Below are 10,810 nucleotides of genomic sequence, written 5' to 3'. Positions count from 1 at the left end.
CATTCAAATTGCTCTGCCGTACCCAGGAGCAGCTACATGGAAGATAAACTGGATGTGAGGAATCGCGAGGGATAAAACAAAAAAAAAGAAGTGCTATCAATGCATGAGTGATTCAGTAAATCTATCACAAGAACCACTGAATAAAAGAACTTGGAATCCTATTCTTTGTGTAAAGGGGAAAATATTCACAGCAGAATGGATGAGCTCCTCTTTGTCTGCTGGAGATTACCCCAAAAATGAAAACACATCATAAATGAATGAAAATGTCTACTTAAAAGTCAAGCCTCGATTGCATCCTTTGCTCCGTGGATAGGAAAGAAATTAAGCAATGAATTGAAAATGGGACACAATCCATTTGGAAGCTACAGGGCTCACAGCAGTCAGAGCTCCAGACCAGGCCCGCCAGCGACTGGCTGCAGGGGTCCTGTCTGCATGGAGTGGCCTAGTCCTACTGGATTTCAGGGATCGTTCACACCTTAGGTACAAGTTTATTTCCAGAAAACATTCCTGAGATGCCTTCTGTGTGGATTCTTCTCTCCTTGCAGGCTGAGTAACTGATAAAGAAATAAGCACAAAAGCTTAGGGAGCAGCCACCTTGCCAAGGAGGGCAGGGCGGGGCTGGACTTGTGGGTAGCCCCAGATTTCCCTCTCCAGCTTTCCCTCCTCCCAGAATGAAATTGGGTTCACTGCAAAGTCGCAAGGTAATGAGCCGGAAGTATCTGGCAGCCAGGGCATGCTCACTGGCAGGCCTGGGAGTAACAGCCCAACCCTGGTCCCCCAGGAAATGAGTTCATTATATCCGGCTCATCCAACACCATGTTTGCTCCAGGCCACAGACCTCTGTGTCTGGATTAGGACAAAGAGGCCAGGTAGGTGGCTCCCCCTACTGGGAGACTGACTCAATACCCCAGAATGGCACCCTGAAAATGGGATATTCAGGGCACCTCACAGACTGTCTTGGGACCCCACAAACATCTTTATTGAAAATACTCACCTCAGAAGATCTCTGGGAGTTCAGCTTCTTCCTCAGTAAATTCGGGCAGTGGAATAGTGAAGCCTTCTTAGCCTTTCAGCCAGAAAGTTGTCTGTTCTCCTTTGCCCTGTGGGAAGCCAAGGAGAGCGCTGGAGAGACAGAGGAGAGGCTGCCTGTGGAGGGAAGCCTTGGAGCAGACAACGCGGGCATCCCCTACTGGAGATGTTGTTTGCAGCCAGAACTGCTACGAGGCAGGAGCTGCTTCAGTGAGGGGAAGGCCATGTTATAGATGAAATCTGGATGATTTCCGGGCTTTGCTGATAAGCCTAGATGGACAGTAAGTGACAGCCTAGATGGTGAGGGCCAGTGGAGTCTAAGTCTGTTGCAAAGAAAATCTTTAAAAAAATAATAACAAATACTTCTGAGCTCTTACTCTGAGGAGGGCCCCAGGCGAAGCAGCTCACACACGTTTCATCCTTGCAGTGTTGTCACTCTTCCCATTTTACACAGGATAAAATTAAGCTGCCAAATCAGACAGTAAGTAATGGGACAGGATTCAAATCTAGGTCTACATTACTGCCTTCTAGAAAAATCTTCCTCTTCCTGGAAGTCAGTTGATCAAATACAGCTACCACGACCAGACTCAGCAAACTGGGGAGTAGATGCCACCCAGTTCCCTCTCAGGTCTTTCCCTGGACCCCCTCATCCACCCAAACACCCAGCGTCATAGTAACCACCCCCACTCCCACTGGGAACATCTCCACTGGGAAGATTTTCTTGAGAACGGCTCGAGAGAAGCACTCTGTCCCCAGAAAGGGCAACATGTACCAGGAAGATGAAACTGTCCGTGATACGTTTCCGGGACAGACTGAAAGCCAGGGTGGAGGAGAAGGCAGAAGGCAAAGGAGGAGATATTTAAATGTGTAGAGATGAGATCCTAGTTTCCCCAAACCAGTAGGTTTCTGTGCCCTCTACCTGGGCACTTTAGACTTGGGAGAAATTGAGGAAATGTAGGCATTACAATGCCTGGGCTTGCCTTGTGTGGAAGACTAGACTGGGGTGTTCAAACAGAAGCCAGGAGACCCTCTGCGGCAAAGAGAAAGGAGGCATCCCACACGGGTTGGTCTAGGTAGGAGAGGAGTCCTTTCCTGTGCCAGATTCCAGGTTTGACCATTGAGGGAAGCGGTACAGTCCTCTCTAAAGGAAGAAGATCTGCCAGTCGTGAGCGCCTCCACGTGGACCTTAGGGATGTCCACGCACCATGGGAGACTCACGTCTACCATGAAGAGTCACTCATCCTGCCAAGTCCCTCCATGTCTCCATCAGAGACCTAAACGGCGAAGGTGGATGCAGTCAGCCTGGTCTCACCTGGACTGGAATGGCGCCTCTCTTCTGCAAATCATACCCTCCCGATGCCAGCAGGGCGTCTGCAGTGCTCTGAGAGACGTGAATCCCGAGAGCTGCCGTAAACCAGGTATTGCCTAGTTACTGCCTTGGTTCTGGACTTTGATACCGGTGTCAGTGGGGCTGGGGCTGCGGTGGAGAGGGGATGCTACACTGCTCGAATTATCAGACTGCCAGCACCTCTCCTTAAGCAAATCACAGAAAACTTCTCTGAAATCTGGGACACGCGTTGCAACCCCCAACCATCCAGGCATTGCTCAGACACTGCTGGGTGCTGCTCAAGCTTTACTATGTTCCGGTTTAGAACCAGAAAACAGAACTGACTCCATATGCAAGCGGGCACTCCCCGTGGCTGCAGGTCAGCTGGGTTCCTCGGGCTTCCTGGGATGGTGCCAGAGCTCGGACATACCACTGACAATGTTGTTTGTGACCAGAAGTGCAACTAGAGTCAGGTCTGGAGCCTACATCAGCCCTTCCACTTTCAAAATCTATCCTTAAAATCTTTACGGATAAGCTAAAACAGAGGTGTTTTTCAATGAGATAAAATTGCTGTGAAGCAAAAAAACATGATGTTCCCCTGAAGTTCCTGGCCATAGATTTATTCTGCATCACCAAAACTATACATCAGAGAGAGGCAAATTACCACCCACAGGCCAAATCCAGCCCACCATCTGTGTTTGCAAATAAAGTTTTATTGGAACTTGGCCACACCCATCATTTACATATTGTAAAAGTCCCCTTTCGCACACAACGGAGGTGAAGTAGCTGCAATGGAAACTATGACCACGAAAGCCTAAAATATTTATTGTTTGGCCCTGTACAGAAAAAGTTTGCTGACTGCTGCACTTCATTTACATTACCGTATTACACGTGTGCCTGACTGCTTACAATGGATACTCTTGGCAGGAGGCCGTCATGTGTGTTTACATGGCTCCATAAAGAAGACAGTGCAAAACCCCGTCTACAAAACTCGTGACCAGTTTGTCTGAAGTGGCTAATGATCTCATCCTTCAAATGGAAACCAGTAGACAAAATGCAAATGGGCCTTCTAAAAATACCCTCTGGTTAAAGTTAGGGGACTGGCTGGACAGCAATATTGTGTTTGCAAAGTGCTGTAAGTGATACTCACGCAAACTGCTGCTTTCCATTCTGGATGCCATGTTCACACTGTCTCCAGACAGACAGGACCTGTACCTGGGCATGGGGATTCCCACCACGCCAGCCACCACAGGACCTACAAAGGGAACAACCGATGCACAGGACCAGGCTGCATTTCCTGAGGGCAGGGCTCCACGATGCACATCAAGTCAACAAACGCAATCCAATAAATATTTGTTAAGTGCCCTCTGGCACAAAGCCTGGCAGTAGATCTCTGGGTTGACAAAGAGGCAAACTATAGAACCCACAGACTTCTGGGGGGAAGCATCATGATTAGTTGTTATCGATGTTTGTGTGTCCCCCTCCAAATTCCCATAGTGAAGCCCTAATCCTCAACATGATGGTATTAGAAGGTGGGGCTTTTGGGGGGCAATTAGGTTTAGATGAGGTCATGAGTGGGGCCTTCATGCCGTGATTAGTGCCCAGATAAGAAGAGGAAGAGACACCAGCTCGCTCTCTCTTTTTCCACCATGTGAACACACAGCCAGAAGGCAGCCGTCTGCAAGCTGGGAAGTGGGCCTCACCAGAACCGGACCACGCTGGAATCCTGATCTTAGACATCCCAGCCCCAGAAATGTGAGAAAGTCAGTGTCTGCGGTTTCAGCCTTCCAGTCTGTGGTATTTTGTTACAACGACTGAGCTGACTAAGACACATTAATGAGAATGGTATCGTGTACTGAAGACGTAAACAAAGCGACAGCAGCACACAGACGAGAGTGATTCATTCTGAGGGGGCTTAGAATTTATTTTAGTTACGCCATCGGGGGTAGCTAGGAGCAGGTCTGGCTACATAACTGGCAGGACCCAGTCTAAAATGAAAATAAGAGACCCCTCATCTGCAAATTATTAAGAATTTCAAGACAGTGACAAAGAGCATTAAACCAAGTGCAGGTCGTTTCTGCACAAGTCACATGCCCAGGAGTTTGACAGGAACAGAACAGATCAAAGAGCATTTGATGCAGAGGCGTAGAGGAAAAGCAGCCCAATATAACTGTCCTGGTTTTGGTCTCTTCCTACCTTGGAGTCTTTGTGTGTCCTTGTTGTTGCCAAGCAAGCTGGCTAACTAGAAATACCAGTTCAACCTTTTATTTCCTTACGATGTTAGCATTCAGTTTCAGGGTTCCTAGAAGCCTAGGACCTAGGACTTGAGTTTGAAGAAAACTACCTGCCGCCATCCCTGGACCATAAGGCGGCGTGCCATCAGTGCTGTCTACCTGTGTGGAGGCCAATCCGAAGCTGGAGCTTCTCCTCAGTCATGTGCCCAATCTGGAAGTGGATGGTGGCACTGAGGAAATGTAAGGACACGGTGGCAATCTCGTCCACATGCTGGGTTCCCTTGCGCATGGGAAGTCCACTAGCCACCATGTATGCATTTCCAATGGTTTCAACCGGAAAATAAAGCAACAAAGTAGTCTCGTGGTCTCCACGGGGGTGTAGGTGGGTCAGAGACCAAGGCCCCTCATTACGGACCCCAGCTTTGAAGCCCCATACTTTGAAGCGTCACATTCTCGGACCTCACTCCATCCAAGTTTCAGCATTTCTTTAAGTTTGCTCTGGCCTTGGTTCTTCCACAAAGCCTTCCTTCCCTGAGCCCTCCTCACCACAGTCACTGCTCCCTCCTCTGAAACCTCATACTGGTGGTGATGCTATTTTGCCAACTCAAGTTTAAACCCAGCGAGGCAGCGTGTACTGATGAGGCAAATCTTGAAGGACCATATGGAGCCTCCGAGTGGAATCCATCTTCCCCAACCTGAAATGTCTTCACTCCACACAAGGGCTCTTCTATATATTTATATGGATACATTATACAAAATATATACATTTATATGCATGTGTACATGTATGTATTGGCCTGATCTGTCTTCTTTTCTCCCGATCCTAATACAATCAGCTTTCAGGTCCCTCATTGACAGCAGAGAATAAATGACAAGTATAAGCTTAAAGTCACAGCCCTTTCCACAAACATTTGCCTTTTAGCAGAATCCAAAGGTGCTGTGGAAAAGGAGGAATTTCAGGCATTAGCCCTGCAGTAAGAACACCTCAGTCTCCTGGGGACCCTGCAATGACACAGTCAACTAGTCCACGAGTCTAATGGCTCCGAGGCCACCTCTTCCCATTACATACACACCCATTAGAAATACAAACTGCTTTTAGCATTCGCTCACGCAAAACACAACGGAGAAGATAACACTAAGCGGAAATCCCAGAGGCGGTTCTCCTGAGCCAAGCAGGTCCGACTTGTGTTGGGTATATGTGATCTGGTCTTCGAAATTATCCATACCAGCATTTCCTTCCTCCTTAAACAGAGGCAACATCTTTGGGGAATGTTGGGGGATAACCATTGAGGACATGTGACTGAGGGTCATGCCACGCTGTCCCGCAAATTTCCAGGGCAGAGCCCCAGAATCATGATCCAAGCTGGTGCACTGTGGCTGCCCACCAGGCAGGTGTGAACATGGGCGCCCTGGAATCATGATCCAGCTCCATCTGGACAGTCAGAAAACACATAAGGTGGCCACCTTTATGTGGTCTCTCCTTTAGCCACGAGTCTGACAGTCTAAACGTGGGAGGTTATCTTCCCCTGAATTGCTAAGGATCATGGTAACAGAAGTGAGACTCACACAAGATCCAACCTTTAAGGAAGAGTAAATATGAGACTCTCTGAATCTGAAGGAAATATTCAGGAGGGAACTGGAGGAATTCGCCAGTCGAAGGCCAATGCCTCTTTTAGAAACGTATTTACTGTGAGTTAAGAAAGTGTGTTTACTATAAGATGAAATCGTGGAAGGAAACAGAGGGAACAACTGATACTTCTTGATAAATACATACATCTGTGATAAAATAAGCCCTTTTCTAAGAAAACAAACAGGAATAAAATATTAAGTTTCTGCCATGAATTGAGATAAACTGCCCCCCTCCCTGACGTCTAGGGCCAGGTTTATCCTCACTCACGCCCAGGACACCGCGGACAGGAGCACATGTTCCCTCACAACCCAGCAGCCAGTGCCTCACCTTATACACGTCGCAAGTTTTAATGATGTGATCGAATAAATTGTACAGGTCATTGAGGAGCTTTACAACTTGCCGGGGGGAGCTGAGAGAACAGAGTTTTGTGAATCCAACAATGTCAGAGAAAAAGATGGTCTCGGACTCAAAAGGTTCTGGTTCCACAGACCTTCCAGCTATGAGCTGTTCTCCAGTGAAGCTGAAACCAGAGGAAAGGATCATTTTTGAACAGTGTCATATTCATCTTGTCTCCTACAGACCCCTACAAGGTGACCCTGGTAGATCCTTTTGCTTCGGTGGGTTAGGTTATCGGTTAACAAAATCCATTATCTGGAGGGATTTTTTTTTGACACCCATTTCTCCACCTGCATTTTCTCAAAAAAGAGATTTTAACTGGTGGTTATAAATTGGGGGCGGGGAGAGCAGGTCACAAACGTCTTTACAAAAAGATTTTCTCCCAGAGGGCAATCATTTTCCCCTATTGGTTATTAGGGTTTGATTATAAAGACTCAGTCTACAGATGTGGAAGCAAATATAGGCATTCACTGATCCATAAATCAATATTTTCACTTCAATCAACCAATCTCACATTATCTCTACCAACCAATCTCACCAATCAACCTTCAATCAACCAATCAACTAATCTCACATTCAAATCCCCAACCCCTTTTCTTTTCTCAAGATATATAGGAAGGGTGCAAAAATTTTAACAGCAGATGCTTCTGCCAAGTGTTTAGAGAGTGCACAGGTGAAAACAGAGCCCCAAAGGAAGCAACTTTTGAATCTAAAATCATGGGTACATATTGTATTATGCAAAGGTTTTGAATGTACAAGCTGAACTCCTACTGGGAAGTGAGCAACTAACCGGACTCATGGAACTGGAGCGCCATCTGGTGGTCACTCTTTGTTGCTGCATCCACCATCTTCCATGTAAAAGATCTACACTTTCTATTCCTATGGATTCAAGGGCCTTTGCCTCTATCTCCCTTTAGAGTGTGTACCAAATTACACGCAAAATGCTTGAACCATTTTAGGAGAATCCGATGTCCTCTTCGGAAAAGAACAAAGGAAATACTCTGTCCCTATGGGGCCTCTTCGATGGCGATGCTGTTGCTTCCTGGGTTCCTTTGTCAAGGTCCTCAGAGCTCTGGAATACCTGGGCAGTATTGTGGACAGAAGCTTATCCACCTTCCTCTTCTCTGCCATCAGCTGGTTGGTCCTCTCTTCCACCACCTCCTCCAGGTGATTGGTGTACATTTGCAGCTTGCTCACCATACTGTCTAGTATGTTCACGTGGCTTTAAAAGAAACCACACATTAACAACTTTTTCCAAGAACTTTAGGGCCACAGTAGAACACAATTTCCAGCTATACATTCCAAGAAAACATGTCTTGCCCTTAAGGTTTCCTACTTCAGGCTTGCCAACGGACCTCAGTGAAATGACAATGAGGCCACGTGGCAAGACACAGCCTGGCCTTTACCAGCTCTGTGACCTTGAGCTGCTCCCTTTACTCCTCTGAACCTCAGTTTCTTCATTTGGAAAATGAGGATAATAATACACACCTTGCAGGGTGGTTCTAAGGATTCAGGGAGATAATGAGTACCAAGTACCTAGAGCCATGTCCGGAACCCGGCGGGTACTGCAAAATGGTGGCCTTCCCTGCCCTCCCCCACTTGCCAACCTGCCATCATCACAGCCAATCAAAAATGTACATTTTAGGACAGGTCATTCTTTTTTTTTTTCAGATGACGACACCAAATGGTTTCGAAGGAAGGAAAGAAGAAGAAAAGTGTGCTTTATACAATTTTGCATTCCATACAATATGTGACATAAAAGATATTTCAACAAATAATAAATGTTACCACTATGTTCTGCTTATGTATCCAACTTTGTAAACCTACTTTCTTTCACTTCCTCATCAGCCTCTACCAAAGTGTATTAAACATTCTGCTTAACTAGGCTTTGTAAAGGAAATAATATTCTGACAACAATGTACACATGTTTCGGTATAAGAATACTGTAGATGCAACAACATGGATGAATCTTAAATATGTCTTACTAAGTATAAGAAGCAAATCTGAAAAGGCTATAAACTATATGCTTCTGTTTATATGACATTCTGGAAAAGGCAAGATTATAAAGACAGAAAACAGACCAGAGGCTGCCAGCAGTTTGGGAGACAAAAGAAGGTTAAATAGGTGAAGGACCAGAATTTTTTCAGGGTGATAAAACTATTCTGTATGATATCATAATGGTGGATACATGACATTATCTATTTGCCAAAACCCATAGGACTTTATGGCAGAAAGAATGAACCTTAAAGAATGCTAACTTTTCAAAATATCAGTTGGGAGATTGGATGACCTCAAGTCAGGATCAGACTTAAGACAAAAGAATCTAACTATATTGCAAATGCATGACACAACCTCACTAAAAGCGGTGGGGCAACTGCTGGCTTACCTTCTGAAATGACCAGAGACAATAAGACTAAATACAAAAGGAATTATTCATAATTACTATATTCCAGCTGGTAAGATTGTTTCTTCCAGAGGTACAGATCAACAACTCTGGGAGTACTACACACCTATGCTGGGATTGAACAAATAAGTAAATGGATGGAGGCAGCCGGGATCTCACTATTGGGAAGCGATAGCGGGGAGACTAGAATAAATAAACCAAGTGGTAATGACATTGGAGATGTCAGTATGAACTCATGTTTAGCTTCATATAAATACAAACGGGTAGCTATAGATGTATGTATGCATACCGGTTAGTATACATACACACACATATTTCCTTATGTAGAATCACCTGGGGGAGACGGACTTACTAAAACATAGATTCTGGACCCTCCTCCACAGTTTCTGATTCAGAAGTTCTGGATCAGGGCTTAAATATTTGCATTTCTAACAAGTTCCCAGGTGATGCAGATGCTGCCGGTCCAGGGACCACACTAGACCAGTGCTTCTCAAACTGTGGTCTTCACCATCACCTGGGAACTTGATGGAAATGCTAATACCCAACCCCCTCCCCCCAAAAAAAACCCTACTGAGTCAGAAACCCTGAGGGTGGGACCAGTTCTGTTTTAGCAAACCAGGTGATTCTGAGGAACACTAACATCTGAGACCCACCGGTCTAGTGTGCACAGAGAATTGATATTCAATTCCCTGAACCAGAATTATTTGTAGAAAAGTATGAGAAGTTAATGGAAGAACTCAGGTATACAATGCACTTCTCCTAGTTACAGCCCCATGTATACATAGTCCCATGTGGCCAGCTGCCATTTCACCTTGTGAGCAGAGGACTACAATGAGGGGGAAACAGAGCAGTTGTCCTCAGTCTTCTCACCCCCACCCCAGCGGGCACAATCAGATGGCAGCTGAGCAAGTTAGGCGGGTTCCTGCCTGGGCTCAGTTTGGGAAGATCTGGATAGCTGCTTGGTTCCAAAGTCAGATGCACCTGGATTTTACATTAACCTTTTTGGATTAGTCTCATCTCTGCTCCATTTAGCCATAAATTAGAAACTGGAATCTGCTTTCAAAGCAACTACATACACTTGGACAGGCCCCTGACTTGGAAAAGTCTCCAGGGAATGCATGGTGATCTAAAGATGAGACCTGAGATGGACGATTGGGGGACAGACTAGAAATGGTAGGCAAGGGAAAAGAAAAAAGAAAAAAAAAATCAAGAGAGAAAGGTGGGCTGGGTGTACATAGAATCTCTCTCTCTCCGTCTCTCCGTCTCTCTCTCTCTCTCTCTCTCTCTCTCTCTCTCTCTCTCTCTCTCTCTCTCTCTCTCTCTCTCTGTCACACACACACACACACACACACACACACCCCTGTCCTCTCTCCAAGACAATGGTTCTCAGCCTGGGCTCCATATTAACATCCCCCAGGAGCTTTCAAAACCGTGATGCCAGGCAGGCATCAGAATCTCCGAGGCTGAGATGCAGGTATCAGTAGTTTTTAAAGTTCCCCGTGTAATTCCAATGTGCAGCTAAGGTGGAAAATAACAGTTCCAAGAGGTTCCATTTTTCTAATCTTGATCAAACTTTCCTGTATTTCCTACTACAGTTCTCTAGTGGAATGCGTTAAGAGACAACCTAGCAAAGAACCAAAACAAAACGAAACAAAAAAGCCTGATTATATCCTTTGTAAGTCGACAATTGGGCAGCATTTATCAAAAAATTTAAATATATTTAAAATACACTTATCTCTTCATGTTCATGGACAGAAATCTGTCCTGAAGAAACACTCACACATGTCCAC

The 10,810-nt window shown here is 45.7% G+C and overlaps 1 protein-coding gene across 1 annotated transcript in view; it reads right to left on the bottom strand.

The window, feature by feature from the left end:
- Positions 1-995: 995 nt before the first annotated feature.
- The window catches only part of LOC117036321 (guanylate cyclase 2G-like), a 38,608-nt gene continuing 28,793 nt past the window's right edge, over positions 996-10,810 (bottom strand). The window contains 7 exon segments of the mRNA XM_033131139.1: positions 996-1,100; positions 2,342-2,433; positions 3,507-3,611; positions 4,750-4,948; positions 6,548-6,740; positions 7,698-7,838; positions 9,674-9,677. Of these exon segments, the coding sequence (XP_032987030.1) occupies positions 996-1,100; positions 2,342-2,433; positions 3,507-3,611; positions 4,750-4,948; positions 6,548-6,740; positions 7,698-7,838; positions 9,674-9,677 (839 nt within the window).

The sequence above is a fragment of the Rhinolophus ferrumequinum genome, chromosome 16, assembly GCF_004115265.2.
Source record: "Rhinolophus ferrumequinum isolate MPI-CBG mRhiFer1 chromosome 16, mRhiFer1_v1.p, whole genome shotgun sequence".
Lineage (NCBI taxonomy): Eukaryota > Metazoa > Chordata > Mammalia > Chiroptera > Rhinolophidae > Rhinolophus > Rhinolophus ferrumequinum.
Note: the sequence above shows the minus strand (reverse complement) of the source record. Positions and strands in the feature narration are given on the sequence as shown.